Source organism: Amblyomma americanum, chromosome 3 (genome assembly GCF_052857255.1).
Source record: "Amblyomma americanum isolate KBUSLIRL-KWMA chromosome 3, ASM5285725v1, whole genome shotgun sequence".
NCBI lineage: Eukaryota > Metazoa > Arthropoda > Arachnida > Ixodida > Ixodidae > Amblyomma > Amblyomma americanum.
The window spans coordinates 168,382,723-168,407,075 of record NC_135499.1 but is presented as its reverse complement, the minus strand read 5'-3'; the positions used below and the strand labels follow the sequence as shown (position 1 = coordinate 168,407,075).

General features: G+C 49.6%; 1 protein-coding gene across 1 annotated transcript; it reads right to left on the bottom strand.

Annotated features, from left to right (window-relative positions):
• Nucleotides 1-13,511: 13,511 nt before the first annotated feature.
• On the bottom strand, nt 13,512-24,070 carry LOC144124247 (chitinase-3-like protein 1). Its single transcript, XM_077656889.1, has 8 exons — nt 23,742-24,070; nt 22,831-23,060; nt 20,821-21,102; nt 19,880-20,086; nt 18,906-19,085; nt 16,088-16,297; nt 15,197-15,427; nt 13,512-13,654 (listed from the first exon to the last, which is right to left on the bottom strand). Exons 1-8 carry the CDS (start codon nt 23,995-23,997, stop codon nt 13,556-13,558), a joined length of 1,695 nt encoding a protein of 564 aa, XP_077513015.1. The 5' UTR covers nt 23,998-24,070; the 3' UTR covers nt 13,512-13,555.
• Nucleotides 24,071-24,353: the final 283 nt, after the last annotated feature.

Sequence of the window (24,353 nt, the reverse complement as noted above, 5' to 3'; positions counted from 1 at the left end):
CGGCGGAGAAAGTAATCGCCTTCCTCATCGAAACCAACCCAACTTTTCTGGCTCAGGTGTTGTCGGGCTTGCTTCATGCCATTTGTCTGATCTCTTGCCCGTGCTAATCTCAATGGGTCTTTTTTGCTTTACGGCTGTGTCGTCCTGCTGCCTGAATCGCACGAATGGCACGTAGGCGTCGGCCCTCATGTGGCAGCTTAGCACCACTGTAATCGAGCTCGCGCTTCTCTATTGCAGCGCACATTGTTTCCCGTCAGGCACTTCACTTTTTATCCGGAAAGTTTTGTCCAGCTGACAATGTGCGCTAGCACAGCGCTAATGAATTGCTAATACATGTGTAAGCAAGCGAATGACGTGAATGAAATGATTACGACGAGTGGCGTTCCAGCAAAAAGAATCAAGCGCAATCTTTGCAAGCCCCGTCAAGTGCCGTCGTGCACGCCACTTGAAATGTTTCCTTTTTCGTTATGAACAGGAAACTTCCGGTTGATTCATTCCGAATGCCTTCTACAAGTCTGTGCCGCGAAGCGTCCTTTAAAAAGTCACCAAAATTCCAATTTCGTGTTAGGTGCTTTAACTCGACCGCAAATTCGTCTGCACTCTCGTGCTCAAATTCAACTAGAATGGCAAAAATTCCACCTTTCATGAATGACCACGACGTTTGCGGACTGCAGTGTTTCTTGAGACGAACGTTGACTTCTTCGAATGTATTTTCCCCAGGAAGTACTGCAACTAACAAGTTATTTGGAACTTCACACTCCTCTGCGTCTATCACTGTTAATATAGTGGCAGCTTCTTTTCTGCTGTAATGTTATTGGCGCTGACGAAATGCTCAAAGCGTTATAAGATGGAGTCAAAGTTCTGGACCTTGGGGTCAAACTCTTCGATTCTACCAAGATGCGACACACCTTGGGTGCACAAAATAACGCAGTTACTTATCGAGTCGCTGCCTAGCTTGATGCGTAGTGTCCGGTGTACGCTGCTCACACTTGGACGTCAGCCGCTTGCCATCCATGTTTGCGGCTTCCGATGTGCATTGTCCTGCCCACCCCGGACGACGCTTGGCAGGCCAGTTCCGACGGATCCCGCTTTTGTCGCCAGAGAAGCGACTGCTACTCGCGACAGTTCACTAAAAACAAGTATTTGTTTCCGGAAGCATCAAGTTTTCTATACCTTAGCGTCACATCCTTAGCGTGCTGGCCGCATATTATCAGACACGCGCCGGCACGCTAAGCGCTCGTGCTTTGTTCTTAATGCCATACGCAGAGCCATACTTTCCATAACTGGCCCAGCAGTAGAGAGTTTTGGCACAGCTGGAAAGCCGTACGGCCTTTATGGTGACGCCTTCCCGCTGCTAGTTTCAGTGGTTGCCTAGATTTATTTGCCTTACGGTCGTAGTGAACGTAGTCAGCGTATTTACCGTACGATGATGCTAAAACTCTCTAATGAGCAAGAGTACTCACTGGCTTTCTCCACGAACAATGGCATGAAATGAGCGTGGCCGCCGCGTTGTTGCTGGCTGCTGTGGGGTCGGTGCACGGTGAATGGGATCAGCTTATGCACTGCGACGACTCCAGTGCTCGCTGGCGTTTGACTTCACGTCACAGTTCTAAGAAAACGGCGCATGTCAGGGACGCGGCTACCCGAACTTTGTCACAACTTCGTTATACAAAATTTGGAAAAAATGCAATAAAATGCACGTGGGCGCTTGTCAAGCAGATAGTCGAGGCGACGGTACTCTGGGATGCGCCAGCGGCCACATTGAAAAGTCCGTCACTGGGCATCGATGTCACCTCGTGGGGTTCCCGCGTGGCTTGTGGATTTACTCCATTTTGAGGTCTATGGGAAGGCGGGGTTTCTGCCACATTCTCAAGTTGTAACTGAATATATTTTAAAAAATTCTGTCTCATCTTCGCTGACACACCCTGTATATTTAACGCACATGTTTAGTGGAGTTTACACTTCTTAGAGTGGGGCTAAAAGAATGAATAAGAAAGTGTCCTGCCCGCACCGCCAAGGCACAACGGGAGCAGTGCGTGCAGCTCTAAGCATCTCCAGTACAGCTTATTAGAAAAGTTCGCGGATCCCGTGCTATACAGGACTGCGCGCGGAGCCCTTGCTGCACTGCTGTCTCATCATAACTCTGAGGAACTAAAGGCAGCCGGCAGTACGTTTGAAAGGCTCTAGCGCTGCAGTGCCGTGGCCATCCCCTGTAGAAGAGAGCGACTAATGTTCGGGTCTGGCGCGTGGTGAACTGTAAATTTTTCGGAGGAACTGTGCTCGCTTGAACTCTTTGTACAGCCAAACTCGCTGGTGCTGCTGTCTATGTCTATGCGTTTTCATAAACTAAATTTGCATTTGGTGTTTTGAACTCGCATCATGCAAGACGGGCCCTAAGTATTTCGCAGCATGCCTTGCCAAGCTGCTTGCGATCTAATGTGTCGTAAACAGAAATAAACGAGCAGTATAAAAGAAAGAAATCTAGAACTGCACAAGCGCTGTCTCTTTTAACTCAGATTCACAGAAGGTGAGAAACGACTTTGCCAGATCTATTTGAAAAAAATGTTAGCACCCCTGAATATCGGGCAGTTCTGTCGAAAAGGCCTGTCATAATTTCATTGAGTGATACCAGACAGTAAGTCAGACAACAAAACCAATGAGGTTAAGTTAACTAAAGGTGTGCTGTTAGGTTCGAGCGCCTTTCAAGCTCAGTGTGTGCATCGTTTCACCCTGCATCGAGGGCGGGCTTTGAGAACGAAACCCAGCAACTTAACTGACACACAGCTCTCGAACACAAATAGAAATCAAGCTCCCTAAACACACCAAAGCGACGACACCCTCTTTCTCTTAATGGAGTACAGATACATATCAGCCGGTGTATAAAACAAGATAACGGATTTAGGCAGCGTGCTCTGCGTGTTTGCTGTGCTTCTTAAGATCAATACCTGGCTCATAGGGTGGTGAAATAGATGCAAAGCTTCTAGTTTTTATCAGACCCGAGGGATACTAAGCCTCGGCGAAATGATGTGTAACTTAAGCACTTCAAAACTGTACTAAATGTAACTTAATCCCGTGATGGAAGATACTTTGTCGAAGCTTTTGAGCAGCTGTAATACCTCCGCCCACGGCCAGCTGAAACATTTCTTGCGTGAACACTAATCATTTTTTTTCTCCTCGTGCCCGGCGGCATGCCTATTATTAAACGAGTAGCTTGTTAACAACGCCTTACGCTATTTGCCATGCTATCTTTGTTCTTATTTTCCATGGTTTCCTGCCTTCTTATGTCATCTCGCCTGTCCTAATCGACAATATCCGCAGCTTGTTAAAAGAGCCTCGCTCACCGATGAACACTTTCAAGCGCTGTGCATTGTATGCGAATTTTTCTCTTTTTGTTCACACCCGCTGCTTCCGTTTTATTTCGGCCAATCTTCGCTCCTCTCCGCTCCTGAACGCGCTGGTGGGCCATGGTCGATAGCGCGTGACAATCACCGCCCGACCCCGCCTTGTCAGCCGGGCCCTTTGCCGCGCGAATGGGCGCTGCGACCGGGTCGTTACATTTGCGTGCTCGGCCGCTCGTGGCGCTAAGAAGCTTTCAGCAGCCGGGATTGTCGAGAGTGGAATAGGGGTGAGAGAAGGTTAAGGGGGGAGGTGTAGCACTTAAGGGCTACCTTATGTGCGCCGCTGTCGAAGCATCGAACATTGATAGTCCACTAAGGAGAGCCATCGTTTGTGAACTTTATGTTACCACACCTTTTCCCGTGCGAACGTTCAGGTGGTCGGCGTGTTTTCGGTCTTGGTAGCTGCTCAGTTCGTGTGAGCTCGTGCTTATCGGACGGCATGTGCTGGGGTGAGCTGATACTAGGTGCTGCAAGCTGGGATGTGTCTACATTAAAAGGACACAGAGGAGAACTCCATCCTAATTCTGTCGCCAATAAAAACCGAGTCTATGGCTCTTCCTGGCTGTGTTGATGTTTGTTCGACAGCAGAATGCGCGCTAATTCCAGACAAAATAGGATTTAAAATTAGAGAGGACACTTAAGTTCCACCTTAAGGGTATGACGCGATAGCGTAGTGGGTTAGGCTTTCCATTCGGACCAGTTTGACACCGTTAAACGCATTTTTTATTTTTATTTTCAAATGTTTCAATTATTTGATTAATTGCATACTCTAAATTTTCTTTATTACCATCTTCAAGCATTGGCTTTTTATTCTGATCATTTTGACACCTTTGTAGCCTCCTTTTTTCATTTTTTCATTTATTTAATTAATAAGTTAATCACTATGATTTAACTAACTCGTCATCGCCTCTAACACACAAATCAATCGTCAGTCAATAGAACCACAAGTTATCACGATACAATTTTTCTTACGCAGCGCCTGATTATAGGTCGCCGGTGCGAATCTCTCCCGCAAGCTAGGCTCTAACTTAACTAGTAAGTTTATGCTGCACGAAACGCTGAATCGTATGACACCATCCAGAACATTCTGCGGCGAACGGTTGGCTTAATACTATTTTTTTCACGCAGTTCCCAATTATTTGCGACACGTGGTGCCCACTACACCAACGGCTTTTCGTGAACGAGTCGGGCCGAAATGAACTCCGTGATCACCGTTTTAAATAGGATAGCGGTGTAGCCTAGCCTCAGAGATCCACAATGAAAAAAAATATGTTATTGGCGTCACAACAGTCTGCTTGCGAAAGCGGCCGGTGATTGGGGGGGGGGGGGGGGGGAGGGGGGAGCGACATGAGTGTTTTGTTGTCAGACCTATAACATTTCTAGCTTATAATAGCTGCGTTTCCAGTTAAATTAACGCCTGTGTAATTACAAATCCGTGATATATCGATTCAAGTCCGTTCAATTTGTCTTCATTGCCCCTTAAGATATGCCTGTCATACACGACACGAAGAAACAGCTCCTGTAACCTGATCAGCAAGGGCTGTTGCCATGAAACCAGGTTAGGTGAAAGGTCGAAAACCCACCGCGGTGGCTCAGTGGTTAGGGCGCTCGGCTACTGGTCCGCAGTTCACGGGTTCGAACCCGACCGCGGCGGCTGTGTTTCGGTGGAGGCAAAACGCTAAGGCGCCCGTGTGCTGTGCGATGTCAGTGCACTTTAAAGGTCCCCAGCTGGTCGAAATTAATCCGGAGCCCTCCACTACGGCACCTCTTTCTTCCTTTCTTCTCTCAGTCCCTCCTTTATCCGTTCCCTTACGGCGCGGTTCAAGTGTCCAACGATATATGTGAGAGATACACCGCCATTTCCTTTCCACAAAAACCAATAAAAGAAAGGTCGAAAAAAGGGCATGACTTCTGAATCATATGCGATAACGGCGCTGTTGCCAACGTTTAGCACGAGTAACTGAATATAAACTTGCCTAAGAGGGCCCCCGCACAGCTGTAAACCGCATTCCTGTATTTTATCTATAATGACTATAATGGAAAGAGTGATGTGACATACAGCAATTAAAACTTCATCTCCTAGGGCGCGGCTATTTTCAGTCTTGTGCTCTGATATTACTTCATTATTACTTTAAAGTTATTTTTATTATTACTTTATTATTACTTTTTATTATTACTTTATTATTAGTTTAAAGTTATTACTTTCAAGATATTACGTTAAAGTTATTACCTTCAGAACGGAGAAGTTGTAAACGTAGGTGGTCTCAATTTCTAAAATGAAGTCTGAGCGCATCAGTTTACAGTTAACTTGAAGCTAGGGACCAGCTTCGTTGAATTTTTATCTTCTGACGCGTGAGCGGTATTAGATCATTTGGTGCTCACAAGAGAACCTTATAAAGTAGATTGCTACAGTTTCATGATGAAAATAGTGCTTGATGACCTTTATGTGTTATTTTAAAGTTCGTGCATGTTTTGCGCGGCGTTCCGATGGAAAATTCGAGTGCAGGATGCGAGCAGACCAACTTCGTGCAAGCGCTGCTTCAACAGCAACTTGCACTCGCAAACGTTATCTAATAACCACGGGATTCTGTACACATCTGGAATAAACGCAAAGCGTTTTACATTTCAGAAATGTAATACCCATTTTCAGATAACGAGCTTAAATCTTTTCTTTATTTTTTGCAGTGGCGGTTTCAGAAGCCCTGCATGCAATTTTCGGCAGTGCTTGGCTGAATATGCATACCCCTCGCTTTATCTCTCTCTCTCTCTCTCTCTCTCTCTCTCTCTCTCTCTCTCTCTCTCTCTCTCTCTCTCTCTCTCTCTCTCTCTCTCTCTCTCTCTCTCTCTCTCTCTCTCTCTCTCTCCTCTCTCTCTCTCTCTCTCGCATTACTGGGTCCCCAAAGAGGGAACAAAATGACCAAAGAATTAAGAAATGCAGGACCGGAGAAAAGGAACCAGAAAGTGAGGGAGTATTTCCGGCTTAAAAGAATGGGGCTCTACGTTTTCCGCCTATGTAGAGGTGCCTGCCCGTGTCGCGCTTTTCCCAGGCATACACCATAAATCTCTCTAAGGCCATAAAGCGAGAGACGGTGCACACCTACGCGAGAAACAAGGGCAAGAAACTGCAAAAGAAAAAAGAAGCCTGGGCGTTTTGCCTTCGCTACCGACTTAGTTGAGGACACCGTAAAGGCAGCCGCCTCCTCTCACTTCGTCCTTTCCCTTTGTCCCTGCTGGAGGAGCGTTCGTTGACGAAAACTCCCGGGGAATATGAAAACGGCGACGTAGGAAGAGAGAATCTGCACATTTAAAATGTACACATACTCGCGCACGTTCAAAAGATGGAAAGCTGGACAAAAGAGGAAGATAAAAAAAAGGCAGAGAGAGAGAGAGAATAAGAGAGGGAAAGAGAGAGAGAGAGAACAGAATAAAGGAAGTACTGTACGGCCGAACGCGATTTGGTGGTGGAGGATTCCGTGCGCGTGCATCATGCACGAGCGAGCGTAATTATTTTAAATTGAGTTAGCTGCCCGAAACGTGAAGGAGTGCAAGAATAAGGCGAAGCAGTGTGGGTGCAGAATGAAGAAGCTTGGCGAAGAGGAGTTAGGCACAAGGCCCGACCGACCGAACCGTTCCTGGTTTCCTCGCGCGCACTCGCACTGGTGCCATTTTAAGCCTGTTTGCCTCCCCGCGGTAGTAACGCTTCTTTTTACCGCGTTTCTGGCTCGTTGAAAAATCGGTCGCTGGCTTGTTCGCGCTCCCCGTGGCTCGCAAAATAACCTTTTGTGTTCTGCCGCCGTCGCTTTTAAAAGAGGATTACTGGTTCCTAAGGGGAACACGGCCTAGGGACGGAAAGGAAAGAGACGGGGTTTTTGGGGAAGCAGCAGAAGGGAGAAAACGCGTGCACTTATGTGCGTGCCTTCGGCAGAGGCGAGTTTCCAGTTCGTCGCTTACAACGTGCTCGCATCTTAAAATGTGCTTTTAGCTCGGTTTTACAGGATTTGCACGTTGTAAGAACCAATCCAAGGCTTCTGATGTGGCCGTGGTGCTGAAGAGGACCAAAAAGGATGCTCGCATTGCACAGACACACGGCTTATCTTATTCTTTGCCGTTCTCACGGCGGAGGCAAAGTCAAAATGCCCCCTTGCGAAGAAATATTTTAAACTCTCATTTTTGATAGAAAACAAAAATTATAACGGGCGCATAGCTCGTGTGCACTTTTCGCCACGCTTTCAGAGTGCCTGGTTATAAATCGCCAGTTCAAGGGCCGGACTCAAATGACCAATACCAAACGGCACGAATGCAGAATCAGTGCTCTGGGACTAGACAGGATGGCAGCCCCATTTATTGCCTTCCACGTCTTTCCGACCAACGTGCATCAGCTGACGCAAGAGTTCTAGCCAGGTCATCTACGTCGCTATTTGCTGGGGGCAAAATATATCCTCCTGAGACACGCTCTCATTTTTCGGTTTGAAGCCCTGTGCTGTACGAAGAGACAGCCACTCTTGTAGGTTACTAATGTTAGGAGCCAGTAATACGCCTCTACGTTGGCGGGCGTTCTGCTGCTTTATATGTGAGGGAATGTTACCTAAGGCGGAGACTGGCTCTTGGCCACGCATTGATCTCTCTCTGTGTTCGAGCTCCGGCTGCTGATACAAAACGCATCCAAACTAATACAGCCAAATTTTTCAGCTTCTTAATATTCTCGGATCAAGACTCTAGTGCATCGATTCCACAGTCTCGCCAGTAGACTGGGTTGTTGGCATGTGCAATTGCATATGCTTGACAGCTCTGCCATTATTCTGTGATTAGATTATCATGTTGTACTTATACAGGTTAATTATCCCTTTGTACCGCTTTTCGAGCCACCTGCTTTTTAATGCGAAGAGAATGGGTTTGTTAGGTTAGTTAACGGCGCACGTCATGAATGTCTGGCACTAAACGACCTAGAAAGACGAAGAGCAACGCATATCACATATGTTTGTCATGTGCTGTTACTTGTCTTTTGTCGTTCGCCCTTTCACTATTATGAATGTCCTGAGCTGCTTTAGCAAAGGTACAAGGCAGAATATCGGTACAAGGCAGAATATCGAACACTTAGTCCGAAAATATCTTTGGGCCTCAGAGTATTTTATGCTTAAAAATAACAGACGTTTCTGAATTCATCAGGTATACGATACTGCGTTCAAGTTCTGCTATATATCTATGTTTAGTGCATGAACTACGTTTGTATCTTCAGATTGAAAGATCAATTCGGGACCTGGGCTTTTCGTAAAAAAGTGTAAATCATCATCGAAGCAGCTCGGAAGACAAAGAATAAGAGCTCGAGATTCACGCGGGCGCACACGGCTCACCCTTTCCCGGAACACGAAAACGAGTTTTGCTTGCACGCAGAGCAGCTCTCGCGTTTCGAAGAAGAAGCTGTTTCCTATTCGTGACGACCTCGAAGCTCCTTCGGCCCGCAGCCTTCTTGCGGACGCAGTCCGCGGCGCGACACCTGGCAGCACAATGGCGGGCATGGCTTGGACACTGCACCCAGCGCTTCTCTACGAGAAGTTCGGTCCCGTCCTGGTCAACTTGTGGGAATCGGGAGCCTTTGGTGCCCTGTTCCGACCAGCGCGGCGGCTGTCGCCGACCGTCGAGGCGGCGATCCATTCCGAACATGCCAGCGGGGCGACGCGTGAGCAGGTCGACCGAGACGAGCATTCCGCGCTGCGACTGTCTCTCGACTCAACGCCGACGACCGACTGTGCTCTGGGGCGAGCCAATCGGGAACCGGGTGACGACAGCTCGCCGGAGCCCAGCACGTCGCAGCAGAACGAGCTGGCCTTCCAGGGAGACATTTACACGCAGCAGAGGCGAGCCCGCAAACAGAGCGGACGGGTCCGCAAGGTGCGTCAGGCTCGCAGGATGCTCGAAGATGCGCAATGCTCACACAGGAAACGCCACCGCAGAAAGAGTTCTATCCTGGCTGCGGGCAAAGGGAGCCTCCAGCGAGGCCGTTCCCGGAGGCGCCATAGCCTCAGCACGCCGGCGACCGACGCTGCCGGCGCGATCCCTGCCAGGGAAGTCAGGATCGACCAGTCGACCACGTCCTCTTCGAGCGGCGCTGGCGAGGCAGAAGACGACGATGCCGAGGCGTCCTTCTTTCCGTGGGACAAGGACTCCCTGTCTCGCTTCAGAACTGAGCATGCTGCAGCTGGGGGCAAGGTCCGATCGGTGGGAGCAACGCCTCTGGCGCGGTATTCACCCCCACTCCGACGCGGTGGACCTTCTTTGCCGCCACTCACGCCCGACTTAAGCGACACGCTGTCCGCCGCCGCCGTAGACACTTCTGGGCCGCCGACCAAAAACGCTGCGTCCGCGCCCGCGAGCCCGGTGAGCGTAGCCGGTCAACAAAGCGACGGCTACAAGCCAGAAACCATGACGCCAGCCCTAGAGTGGTTCCCATCGTCTACTAAAGCCACTGACGAAATTCTGAAAGCAACTGAAAACCAAGAAACCAAGACTGAAGTTGGGAACTCGAAAGGTTCCGAAGAAAAGCGCATGGAAAGCGGCGCTGCAGCTCCGTGGTCCACTTCACTGCAGTACCCGCCTCAGTTTTCCTTGCCCACTGGTGAAGACTGGCTGCAGCTACCGGAGGAAACATCAACGTTCACAGCGCAGCTTAAAACAGAGAGCAGCGACATTTGTAAAAGTGCCACGTACACTGCAATAGATGCGTTGGCAAGTTCTGGCCCTGATGTGGCAGGCTCAAGCAGGCAGTTTCTAGGTGCACGACTGTTGCCGGCTTGTCAAGACATATCTATGAGCAGGAGTGTCAGCGAACCACGCACTACTGTTGCGTCACCTGCAGAAAAAACTGCTGCCGACAGCCAAGAGTCACAAACGTCCGCATCACGCACGCCCTTCAGAACGACCCCTGACTATCTATTCGAGGGAGCTTTCGCCATGCAAGAGGACTGGAGTCTCCAGCGACTTGACGAGACCTCGGATCTACATAAAAAAACATTCATGACACTCAGACCTACCAGGGATAAAGAACATGGTCCGGCTACAATGCCACCTGCCACAAATATCAACAGTGGAAGCCTGCCGGCGACAAAATCTGATGTGACAGTCCCGGCGGAAGCGGCGGCCGAATACGATGCAGACGCTTGCGATAAAGCGGCTATTATTAGACCACGCCACATGAAGCGCAATGATAGGCTTAAGCGGGTGCCCGAGGTACTGCACTCTGACTCCGTCAGCTTCGTGACCGAGTCCTCGCTGGGCTCCTTCACTCTCTCAACGTCGGGACTTCTGCTGGAATTCGAGGAGCAGGAGCGAAATATGAAGAAAGCGCCATGTCTGGCTCTGGTGGAGGTTGACCCGTTCCAAGCTGGGCAGCCCCCCACCATTCCCGCTTGTGCTGCGCCCTCCGGCATCCAGGTCACGGCCCAGGAAACAACTACCACTGAGACCTTGGTGCAAAGCAGAACCGATGAGCCGTCGTCTCAGGTTGATGCGCGGTCTAACGAGACAGTTTTCAAGGCTTCTCACAAGAAGAGCAAAGGTAAGACGAAGATGCACGGCCGCAGGAGCAGGGAATGGAAGCGGAAAAAGAAGCGGTCCCACGAAGCTGCCAGCCCAGATTACGCGACCTCCGATGGCAAGTTCGACGTGGAAGCTTCTGCGCTTGAGCGCGGCCAGTCAGGTTCCCCATCAGTCAAGAAGCCAGAGAAGGAGCGCGGCAAGCAACGGCCTCACAACACAGCTGCAGTGCATGCTTCAAGCACAGGCACTGATGCCTCGAAAGCTTGGAAATCTTTTGCCGCAACGCCAGCTAGCGCGCTCAGCGAGGATGACTTCGAACCAGACAGCCTATCGCAGTCCCCCAGTGGCGACCTGAAGCTTCACGTGAGGACGAGCACGCGCAGCAAATCGTCCATGCTGTGGCCGTTTGGACCGAAACCAGAATGATTTTACTGGCTCCCGAGTCGTCGAGACTCAGTGCTCGAATTAGGCACCATAAAGGAGGCGCGTGAGCCAATACCTTCTCTGCCGCGTCCAGTCAAGACATGCGGACGACATATGCACGCGACCCGATTTTTATCCGGCGCTGCAAGTATTTAAGCACGTGCTTTCTTTTGGTGTCGTTTTGATTCTACGGGCCGCGTTGGGCACTGTTTCCTCTTTTTCTAGTTTGTAACAGACACGCAAGTTCTCTGAACTCTCTTATAGTGTTGAATAAGTCACGTCTTTATATCAACGAATTTTAACAGGTTTACTTCAGTATATGCATAGCAGAGACTTCCTGTGTGCGGTCTCGGCACTGCTTTTGTGCACTGCGTTGTAACGAATCTCATCGCGAATATGAACTTTGCTGAGGTAGCTCGTATGTCTTCAGACTCTGCAACAGAGAGAATATTCTGCAGGAGCCGCAGAATTGTTTTACGTCGTTTAAAAGCGGGCGTTCTCCCCATTAAGCTGCGTCTAGCCCTTTGCGGCCAGAGGCTATAGGCACAGCTTATATAGCACTGCTTATGCGACGGGAAACTCATTTTGCTCCCTCACAGTGAATGTTTCGAGACATTGAGCGGCCAGAATGCACCCATTTCCATGCTGCTTAGGTGATCACAGTCAAATGAAGTGAACGGCGTATTCCATATTCCATGCTTTATTGAGCGAGCACCATCAATGCGATGTGCAAGTTGTAGGGACAGCACCATGTGAATTCACTTGTAATTTGCTTTGAGAGGATGCACTGCTAGCCTCACAACAGAAAATTTTAGCACCTACTCACCTTTACGTTTCCACGATTTTATGCCGTTGAATCTAACCGGCGTTATTCATACCTAAATATCTGGTTGCAGTTCTAAATGACCTTACAGCTAAGCAGTTTTGCTTATGGCACTGGGCCCCCTTCGCCCAAAGAGGAGGCGGCGTTTCACACTACGAACCAGGTCATGGAGGCACCTGTGATATTTCGACGGATCTATCGTGGTGCCTACTGAAAGAATTTGTGCCACGTAGGTGAACGGCGGGCAACAGAGTGGACGAACTCTTGGCAGCTAACAACGCCATCGGCCATGAAGCCCGCGCCTGACTTAGCGCAGCCCTTTGCAGTCTATAGTCTCAAACTCTCTAAGTCTGACATTCGCTGATCAGAGGTGCTTGCTGCTCGCTGCAGAACCGGCTCAATGAATGGTTCGAGGCGCGAATTATGGCCACAGACGGTGATTGGCCAGTGCACGTACACCAGCCAATCACGCACACCAATAATAGGCTAAATAAAGCCTTTGTGAAATTGGGTCCTACTCAGTGATACCATGTTAAGTGTCCACAGCATTGTCTAGCTGTAGTGAATCGTTTAGTACGCAAGTACGGCCCCACACACTTCAATCGCAAACCCCTCCCAGTAGGTGGTGTTCATACTAACTTGCACGAACACTTCGACTCGCGGGTGATTACGTGTAGTACATATCTGTTTTGGGTGAGCGCAAAATATTCCATGAGTGTCGATTGTACAAAACAGCCAATAAAATTGGGACACTTAAGCTCTGCTTTAAGGATATGCTACAATAGCGTTAAGAGGTTGATGTCCATATATAAAGGAGTTGGTCAATTTCCACTTTACATTCATAGGTCGCTGGGAGTCCTCATACCACTCCTTGCACAGTAGTGCAGAGATTAAGCGATGCGCCACTGCCATAGCTGCGATGGCAGGTGCTGCTACCAGTGCTGCTTGTACGACCCAGGTTGCTCTTCCCGAGCAACCTCTCGCGACCAATCATTAATTTAAGAGCCACCTTCCACAGTGCGTGGTTTTCTCACAATCTCGTGGGAAGTTTGTGATGACGCCACAAGGTTACGTGACCTAGGTGGCCCATCTACGATGTTTTTCCGGGGGGTTTTCGCTCACAACGCCAACGAAGCCAGATTTTCCGCAACGCGGGAGCCGAAGTTCTATATTTATCCGAAGTTCTATCTTTATGCGCACTTCTGTGGTCAGGGATTTGATATAGAAGTCAGTGCGTTTAATTATGAACGAAAACAAAACTGTCAATGTCAGCAAGAAACGGAGAAAGAAATAATCAGAAACAGCACTGCGCTGTATGCGCAGTCATCGCCCGTAATAAACTGCACTTGAAGGCAGTCGCGAATGGGGCCGCCTTCGGTCAAGCCCCCGTGGAAGGACCTTCCCGAGCGACCTTTGTGGCCGCCGATGCGTTGGCTGGTGTCGAAGGCGTCGGATCCGCACCGTCTTCAGCCAGGGCCTGGACGAAGAAATCCAACAAGGCCACCACTTAATTGAAAGGGGCTTGCGCATCCCGTATTGCCCGTATTATCCAGGCAGGAGGGACAGGTCACCTTGCGCGGCGGTACGCGTTTGTGCACATCTGCTGTGCGGTCGCCTCGTGCACGTGACCAAAGCAGTAAAATAACTCGCGGGATTTACGGGGTGTTCAAGATGATTGAGATGCGATCTTAAAGGGGCCATGCAACGTCTCTCAGGATTCACGGTAGATGTGTTCACTGCATAAAAGGACTTGTGTAGCATTCACATAGAGCATGCGTCCTTGAAACGGAGCCTGTGATTTGTTTATTATTTTTAAAACTCCGGTTTTCTGCCGATCGTTCATCGCGTAGTGACAGCTTTTGGAATTATTTCTCGCTGCCGTGACGTCACGGGACCGCTGACCGCCGAGGTGAGCGGCAAACAATCAGACGCTGCCACCGGCTACACAGCTCTCACATCATACCAGTGGGGCAGCTCCGCTAAAAATATAACTAGTCCCAGTGGCCACTTTGACGAAGTTTAATGATGATGGCATCATATGGAAGTGGCCAATAAAAACGGTCGCAGTTTGACATTATCGTCCGAAGAGCTGATTTTTTTGCGTGTTTTAGCTTGAAGTTTATTTTTGGAGCTGTTACATCAAAATTTTGTTACTGTGGTACACTTAGTTTGTTGCGTCGAGCTAGTGCGTTTATGAATAATCTCGGTGTTTGTAACTTGTCCACAGTTCGCTTTGTTGACTACGGGTGCATCGACACCCAGGTAAGCTCAGAATTTTTGACCATGGCAAAAGGCCAAATTTCAATACAAGAACCCTAAGGAAAGTTTCGCAACGGTAAGATCAATGAACTATAATTAGCTGCAACCGTGACATCACGTACACTAGTCATCTGTTCGTGCAGCTGCGCGAGCCCCTAGGCCATGCGCGTACATGGTTTCGAATTTCCCTTGCCGAATGTTTGCGAGTACCTTCGGAGACACTACTCGCCGTCTTTCCCAAAGTAAACAAACCGCGGCGTCACTACGTGACGTAATCAAGAACAGGTCTATAGTGTTAACCTGTTTTCTTTATTTAGTTTTTTGTCTTGTGGTCTGCGTGTGAAAGTGGGCAGATAGGGAGCGTCACTTTCATTCGCATGTATATTTGGTGCTGATGAAGCTAGCTCAAAAACATTCATGCGGTGTGGTGAGGAGTAATGGATTACCAATCGCTCTTGCGTTTTTCTTAACCTCGGTGAAAATCATTTCAGATTCCCTTTAAGCATGAGACGCCATATGGCGAATTCGCAATTAGAAAGATGACAGTAAAACTACGATTGCAGAACACTACGACGACTGAGAAAATACGCGTCATTTTAGTAAATAAGCATAAAACTACCAGCCCATCTAGTTGGGTGCAGAAAGTATTCCAGCGCTGCATTATAAAAACATATCCGCTCGGCTCTGCCTTCGTGCGGCTGTAGATTAAAAGGCGGAGTCTGCAGCCATCGCCTCGACAGTCCTTATCAGCCACACGCACCTTGATTCCCAGCGCCGCAGCGGCGACCACTCTGGTGAGCGGGAAGGGGTGTCCCGGTCGGCACCTCCCCGCGAAGTCGTCCCACTCGGGGTCAGCCACTCCGAGGCAGGTGGAGGCACCGAGCGAGCTGGTGGCGTTGGACAGGTCCACCAGTAGGTCTCGCAGCGTGCTCGCGGTCAGGTAGCCCGCCCACTGGGTCCCTCGCCGTGAGTACGTCCCGTAGCGCTTCACCTGCGAGCGGAGGAACGAGGGGTGGAGAGGAGGCAGAGGCCTCCTGGCGCATGACCAAAATGTATAGAGACTTAAGTATTCGTCCTTGGAACGTTCCAGATGTCTTGGTAGTGCGGGAGTCGTTGCGAGGAAAAGCGCCTTCTCGAAGAGAAGAGGTTCTCTAGGTCTAGTCTCAGGGTTAAGGCACAGTGCCGGTAGAATTCACTGGCCTCTTTACTTTACATGAACGTTTTATGCAATCCTCAAATGCACAGACTCGTCCGACTAGCAAGTTTCGTACGGATGCATCTCTAGAGTCCCTCGAGCGACGACGTAAGATTTCTTTCAACCCGAATATGTATGCCCTTTGGGAAGAGGAGCGGTGAACCGGTTTTAGCCGTTTGTCCGATAGATAGTTGCCTTAGTTGCCTCGCTCAAGTTTTTGCTTACTGGTGTGGAGGACTAGACAGTCCCTACGCGCCAATACCCGATAGTATAGTTTCAACTGATCGGCGCAAGGTCTTGCGTGGTGATGAAACACAGACATGTGGCTTTGGTAACTACGCTCAATTACAGGCGTCCCTTATGAGGGTGAGTGAGTTAGCTTAAATAGAGAAACTGGCAGTTATCTGAGTAGCCTTTGGTAGGTCGAAGCTGATACAGTGATCGAATCTCGCTAACCTTGGAGCCGACCCACTGGAGCTTGCAGACCTCGTCGAGTGCCGCAAGGCCCGACTGGGTGCCGTTGCCCAATGTGCCAGGCCCTCGGGCCGGGTCTCCCAGGTCCCACTGATCGCGGTCTTCGAGTGCCAGCGAGGTGCCGCACAGAGTCACCAGGTAGCAGGCCTCGTGCGACAGCTCGTCGGCCGCGCGCGCGTACCGCTCCACAACCTGGGAGAAGCGAGCACCGTTTTCACAGCCATTGCGCACATTATGCACTGCATCTGTTGCGATGATGGAATGTCTAAATGTAGGTCACGGGCACAGACGCCCTTAAAAGAGCATCACGATATTCTGAATATCCAAGCATTTGATGCAAGAGGTGGCTACTGTAATTCTTGCACCTAAAACATTTGTCCGTAAAGTTCCGAGACTGAGTCCATTAAAAAAATGCGTTTAACATTGAAATCATTTGTGCAGCACCCCTTAGAAATAGTGTCCCTTGCAGTCTATACACAGCTTCCAACGCTTCTTGAGGTCTTGGAAACAGTTGAAAAACGCTTCTTTTGTCAGGGCTGTCTGCTCCTTTGTCGTGGCGTCTTGAATGGCCTCCACGCTCCCCATCCAGCGACCTTTTAGGGCTCTCTTCACACAAGGAAACAGAAAAAATTCGCATGGGAAAGAGGTCAGACGAGTATGGCGGATGCGGAAGTACAGTAATGCTGTACTTAGAGAGAAATTTTGTAATGCTGAGAGCAATGTGCGGCCTTGCGTTATCGTGGAGAAGGCTCCATTGTCCGGATGCCCATAAGTCAGGGGGACGGCGTCGCAGTGCATCACACATGTGTTGAAGCACGCGGATATAAGACTCCTGATTCACCGTCAGTCCTTGTGACTATCAACATCGCCTTTGTTTTGTTCTTCTGTCTCCGCCCCTTTCTTGACGCCGGAGAGCTTGTGTACCGCCATTAGGCGCTCTGCCTCTTTGTTTGAGGATCGTATTGAAAACACCATGTTTCGTCTTCAGCAATGATGCCGCCGACGAACGCAGCATCCTTCTTTGCCTCGGAGAGCAAATCAGCGCTTACTGATGCCCGCGTGTCCTTCTGGTCCTGTGTGATGGAGTGCGGCACAAGTCTGGCATTCAGCTTTCGTTTCCCCGAGCTCTCACGCAAAATCTGGTGGCATGTTGGCCTACTAATGTCGAGAGCATCTGATAGCATGCGCACTGTAATGGTGCGATCTTGTTGTACGACTTCCCCGATCCGAACCACGTTGCCTTCATTCCGTGAGGTTGCAGGGCGCCCCTGCCTTGTGTCGTCTTCCACAGACGTTCTCCCCAAAACGAACCTCTTGTGGCACTCGAAAACCCGCGCCCGCGATAATGTCTCGTAGCCGTAAGCGTAATGAAGGAGCTCATACTTCTGTGTGGCGGTGTTGCCAAGCTTCACACAGAATATTATGTTTACACGCTGTTCGAGGTGTACGTCGATCTCTCTACATTCACTCACAGTAGAATGCGCAAAGGACTAGTGATAACGTATTTTTCTACATATAGTGCCATCTAGCCGCTACCACAGCAATTAACATAAATAGCTCAGGTTAGCCTGAAAAGATGGCGCTACGCATAAGCACAAACATTTGTTTTGGGGAATCATTTCTAGACAAGAAAATAAAGTCTCGAAACTTAACGGACAAAGGCTGTATTTACCAATAATGAACCAATGTGGAGAGAGCGCCTTATGTTGTGATCGCTACAGTAATTAAGAATTACTGACTTGGAGGTTATCAGAGCATGTGACCGATCCTATGAACTATTTTCGCTAGTATAGTTCGGCTTTGCTGTTACCGCGTAAATGTATTTATTTATTTATTTACTTATTTATTACAATATTCTCAGGACCGCAGGGCGTTATAGAGGGGGTTGGTGAAAAAAAAATACATAGTAAAAAGTACAGGCAGAAGGCAAAAAAACACGAAAAAATCATGATGCAGACGCTTGTTCGATGACACACTTGGTGATAAGTGGCTTGAAGGATGACGCGTCTTCAATGCAGGCGATATTCGGGGTTTTACTCAGTGCTAGTCTTCGGTAAGAAAGAATTAAAAGCCACATTCGTTTTACAAGTTGGGATGGCGGTTTTATACGGATAATCAGTACTTCATACATATGATGGTATAGAAAAAAAATTGTTTTAGTGTCTCGTTATGAAAGAAAATTTTGTGGAAAAAACTGAGGCGTGAAATATGTCTACGAACTGCGAAACTAGTCAGACCAAGTTTAGATTTCATTAAATAAACACTAGTCGTGCGAGAATAATTGGAAAGGATGAAGCGAGCTGACCGATTCCGACGAGATTTTAAGCATCGATGAAAATGGGTTGTGCGGGGTCCCATTTTGATGATGCGTGTTCTAAATTTGGCCGTATTAGTGTTTGATATAAAAGTAACTTGAAATGGAATCACAAACTGTTGGCTTTAAACGCGGCCACCGATGGTGATAATGACTATTGGCATAAACGTCTCATATGTGCCACGTTTTTCAAGGGGGATCACATTTCGCTATTACACAGCAGTGCGCGAGTCAGAGTTTCACCAGCAGAAGTGTGGACTAGATCCATCAGTTATTGAGCTATCGGCTTCGGTTACCGCTGACGTCTCCTGAAGACTTTTTTCCCGGAGAGTACTTGCAGCGCGAAGACAGATATGGGGAGGCGCTGCTCCTGCCTCGTTTTGGTCTATAGAGTACTGCTACGCGCAGTGCCAATAATCAGCTCTAATCGAATAACCAACTAGCCCACTGGCCGGCACTGAAAAGGCAATAAAGCGGTATGTATACCTCCTGCGAGTAGGGCAGGAAGGTGCGGTTGTACTGCCACCCGGAGGACCCATCCGGCAGAACGAGCACAGAGTGGCGCCCAAGAAGGTCGGCCACGGCGGGAGCGTCAAATCGTGCCCGCTGCTCCTCGTCCAGCGGCATCACGGCGCCCAGCGACTGGCCAGTCAGGTCAAGGGCCACCTGCCACGGAAGAGGGCTTGTCCTGAGATGCCTCCGCGCATGGTGGCGTCCGAAACGATAGCAACACAGGGCGGCCCCAAGCTATATACACAATCGTACATGTTTGTTTTCATTCATTAAAAAAAGACTGGTTAGGACTCTAGCGTGGCAGGTACGTTCGTCTCGACAGGCTTGGACTATGGCTTTAGGCTGAGGTTCAATGGGTCACCTTTATTATCCTGGAGCGCTATACCCTCACCCAAGGACAAGATTACAGCTTTCACCGCCGACAACTTCGCGTCGCTTTCAGTAGACAGCTGCCTCCAGAAAGGACTTGATCGCGCAAGAGGTGTGCGCCTACTGAGCTGCAAACTGTTGAGGTACTGAAGGGAGAGTTTCAAGTACACATTTATGATTGAGAAGGCTGCGCATATTGCCACACTGTTGGCAATTTACTGGTGCCGCCATGCAATGCTGCAGTACCCGCTGGTTTTCCTCGTCTTCCCCTGCTCGAGCGTGGGTTGGCTGAGGAGGAGGAGGAAAAAACTTTTATTGCTCTCTTAAGCAGAGGTGTGAGCGGCTTCCGGATGTCTTCATCCCTTCGGATTGGCTGAGTATGCCTGCTGTGTTAGTCCTGGTGTGCCCTTCTGCCCTTTCTCATAACGCTCGGCCGGCTCTCGGTGACAATATTAAACCACGCATTTAGCACGATTGTGTCACTAGAAAACAATGACAGTTTTTGGCTTAAATGGTCACTACAATAAGTCTCACTACACAAGAGGAGCCACTGCAGATGTAAGCGGCCAAAATCTCACCTTGAGGGGCGCGAGGATGCGGACCAACTGTCGCGGGCGCCGGGGTCCCTGGGGTGCCCAGTGGAGGAACAGGCCCTGGAAGCCGGACTCCTGGAGCCAGCCGATAGCGGCGTTCACCAGACGTCGGCGAGCTTCGGCGTCCTCAGCGGCACGAAAGAAGCCCCGGCTGCGTGGCTCGTCGCCGCCCACACACAGCCACAGACGAAGCTGAGTGAGTGCGCCACCAAGTTAGAAATGTACGCACAACTTGAACAATGGTGTTACACTACCAAGTGACTTAAGACTATGGGAAGGCATAGGTTCAGCACTGGCATTGTGTGCGGTACCAAATCAGGAGGTTTGGAGTATGAAGTGTACTCACACGGAAAAGCAAGATGATGCGCTACCAGATCAAGAAGGGCACGCACTTTTGTATGTATACAGGGACTAGACCCGGTGCGTACGACGGCGTATGATCGCTTTTAGACATTCTTCGTGCGAAGTTCAAGTGACTTTATTCCAGTTTTTCCCCTTTAATCGGAGTGAAAGAAGAGAGAGAGAGGTGCTGCAGGGGAGGGCTCCGAAATAATTTCCAACACCTGGGGATCTTTAACATGCGCTGACATCGCACAGCACTTGTCTGTCTTTCGCATTTCGGCTGCGTCAAAACGTGGCCGCCTGAGTTAGACAGCCCTGTCCGCAACCTATGTGCACTGTTTAAGGCTTCTGAATTCTAAGTTCTTCAAGCCATTCAAGCACGAGTGCCCTGTTGTGCAGCCAACTGCTACCTAACCCGACAGAAAATATAGGCTGCCTTTTGAATGTGGCTTCATGTAGGATATCCATGAGGAGTGTCTTTCAAGCCTGATATGGCTGCATTATCACAAATCCTGCTACAAAGGTGTTGCAGTGATGAGGCGCGGAGAGAGAGGACAGTTTTGGGCCAAGTGACTTGCGCGCACCCTGGCGTTGGTGAGGCGCAGTGCCGCGAAGTGGAGTGCCTGCGCCGCGTCCAAGTCGAGCTCCATGGTAGTTGGCTCCAGGCCCGCGCAGCACAGGACGATGTCGGTGCACAGCTGGTGCGGAAAAGAGGCGAGTCCGTAGCCCTGGCGTGCGCTGCTCGCATCTCGCGGCGCTGCGTTATACACGCAGAACATCTTGCGGCTGGACTGGTACGCGTTGCTGGGCAGAGACGGCATCGGCGTGCGCCCCGGTCCGACGCCGGGCTTCTGTTCGTGGTGCATCTGTAACGTAGCACAAATAAGAAGTTGCGGCAGATGAATACACAAAAAGATCTCGGTGCATCTAGCGTCTCGCGTTTATTTAAGCGCTCATATGATCATGCAACAGAAAAAAAACCTTAATTGCTTCCTGTCTGTTTTTTCTTTTCAAATATGCGCAAGCAAGCTATGCAGTTACTTAACTGGCTCGCTTTAAGAGCTTCGGCACATTGTTGCCATCATAACAATTCTCTAATATGGTCCATTATGTGCGACACTTAGAACCCAGTAATCAAGATTATTCAGAGAGGTAGCCAGCGTAAACACTGCATATCATCGACGTGCATTCTGTGCAAGATGAGCAGGCCTCTGGATTTCCTTGTGGGCTCGACAGTGTGGCTGGTTTCATAACGCCTGTGCTCCGCACCTCTTGACCACACCAGGGTTCAGGAGTGCTAGGAGTGCTATAGGGCTCTACAGCAAGGCAAAAATGCAAACGTAGTTGCCAGTAGTTTTTGACAAAGGCTGTAAAGATATGATTAGTTCGAATTTCTTTGCATGGCGTAGTAATAACTTTTTCAGGGTACGTGCCTACTGAAGGCACAGAAGTGGGCCTAAAGGATTTAGGACAACACCAGTGATGTGCAGAAGGCTGATCAGTCAGGCTGTTATACTGCACAGCTGAATCTTTACACAATGTACCTTGTCCATATTGGGCAACACTGCCGTCCTGCAATCTTCATTCAGTGCACAAGGTTCACTAGGAGTGAGAAATATCGCTGTTATGTAGGACTGCATGAATCGATTTATATTCAACATCCGTATATGCACTGTTGCGCTAGTTCATGCAAGTAGACATTGTATAGGCTGAGAGTTTAAAAACGTCATGAATGAAATTACAAGCTTAAGCGCCGTTGTTGCTGTTCAGGTTGTGAATTAAAATAGATTACAGGCTTCCTTGCAGTTCGGCAGAACAGAGCGATTTATTTTGTTAATGCCTACCATTCCATCAACGTGGACCACAGCAAAAATAAAAAATAAAAAAAATTTGCAGACGGTTTAGCATATCTAAGCGCGCAATATCGTGTAGTAGCACTGGTTACGGAAGGCAAGTAGGGTCCTTACGTGCTAAAGACCTTTAACCGAGAGGCAAGGTCTTTACTAATACGGCCTTTACGAAAATGGCTTCTGACGTGCGATGTCAGTGCACGTTAGAGATCCCCAGGTGGTCGAAATTATTTGGGAGCCCTCCACTACGGCACCTCTCTCTCCCTTTCTTCTTTCAGTCCCTCCTTTAGCCCTTCCCTTACGGTGCGGTTCAGGTGTCCAACGATATATGAGACAGATACTGCACCATTTTCCTTGTCCAAAAACCAATTATTATTTTTATTACCTAAATGAATTTACCTAAATGCCTTTAACGCAAAAGCCTTCGTTCTAGAGGTCTTTCCCCTGAAGGAATTTACCTTGAACGCTTTCGCCAAGGAGTGCCCTTCATCCAGGGCTACCCAGGTGAAGGCCTTCCAGGTGTGGCAGGTTGCCCACAGCTCGGTGGCCATGTGGGCCGCTTGCCACAAAGCAGGCTTCAGGGACGTATGCCCGAAGTCGGAAAATGCGCCTGGTAACTCTACCGCACTAAGAAAGTCAAGGCTACTGAACACTGTGCAGAGCTACTGGCTACAAGCTACTCAGACAGCTGCATGCTGCCTCCTGTACAGAGAAACATGCTTGAGGTGCGGCGAGAGCGCGCACCTGCTGCTGGTGCCTCTGTAGCCTGGGCTGTCGCTCGGCAGCCCTGGTCTGCGTCGAGGGGGGTCCGTCCAGGTTGAGCATGCGCAACAGCAGCGCCTCCAGGGCCACGGCGAGAGCCAGCAGAAACACCAGCACCGACAGCAGGCACGCCACCGAGAGTAGCACGTCGGCACGGGGATCCTCCAGAGGGCCGCCGCCTGCTTCCGCACCGCCGGGAGGGTCGCCACCCTCTGCGTCCCGAAGGCCGCCCGTGCTCTGAGAGATGCCTCATCCTTTTGTGTAACGCAGTAGTGTTAATTGATCGTGATGAAGCAGGGACTGGCGACTTTATTCGGCTTACGACCCCCAGCTACCAGAGAAACGTTCGTACTAAGCCGTGATGTATACGAGGCACAAATGCAAACCTCATAGATATAAAGTAAGCAAAAATAGATGTGGGTAATGTTTTCTAACTGATCCCTAACAACTTCGCGCCAAACAAGAAGGAAGAAGGGAGGCAGCAAAATAGTTCTAGACAGCCTCCTGGAAGTTCGATGTTAAACATCAAAGACAGACACCGATGCTGCGCTCATTCCATGACTTTGTAAATTCTTGGCTTAAAAGCAAGCCTTTGGGACGCTCTTGCATGCGTTGAACTACGACTCTTAAATAAACCAGTATTCTAAAGTGTGCAGTTGTAGTAAACGCGCGTCGGTTTCTTAGTCTTCAACCTGGATGGCTGCAGTGCATCCGGAGCTCAAGAAGAAAAACTCCCGGATTTTTCCCCATCCTTCATAGCGATGACATAATAGCGACACCTGTTCGGCCTAATTAGGTTCTGCAACTGTACAGCTCATACTTAAGGCGTGCATTGTTTATGCGCTCACGCTTAAGTTCTCGTGACGAATATGTGACAGGCTCTCTCTGCTGACCTGGAGACGGCAGGATTCTGCACCAGGTCGAAGTCAAAGTCGCTACCGAAGTCGCAGCCTGGGGCGAGGATCGGACTGAAGTGGGACGCGAACCCTCCGGAAGCGGCGGTGATGGCGGCACCGAGCTCGGTGGGTCCTTCGCCTCGTTGCCCGGTCGAGGTGGGCGCTGCGCGATCGCTGTAGACGGCTGCAGCGTACTGAGCTCAACACCGTCCGCGCAGGAAGCCCTCCGGACGTGGCTGCGCGTTGAAGCCATACTCTCGGCTGCCTAGATAATGGCGTCCTTCGCCGCCCTGCTCTTCTCGGAATAAGGACGGCGGGCTGCGGCCTCAAGCGTCACGAGCCTTCCTTCTTCTGCTTCCTCGCCTCGCGGTAGGGCAGCTTCGCGCACGTGGTGACTTCTTTTTTTTCTTTCTTAAATTCATTCTAGGCCTTTCTCGCCGCATTTTCGGGGCGCCACTTTTGTGTCGTACTGCTGCGCTAAATTGAATATTAATTTATATCGAAAATCACCTGCATAACATTACCCAGCGCCTATATACTCACAAACGTGCACTGCATACATAGCCGCGTAGGTAAAGAGGATAAGGTTATCTACATTGCGCAGATGAG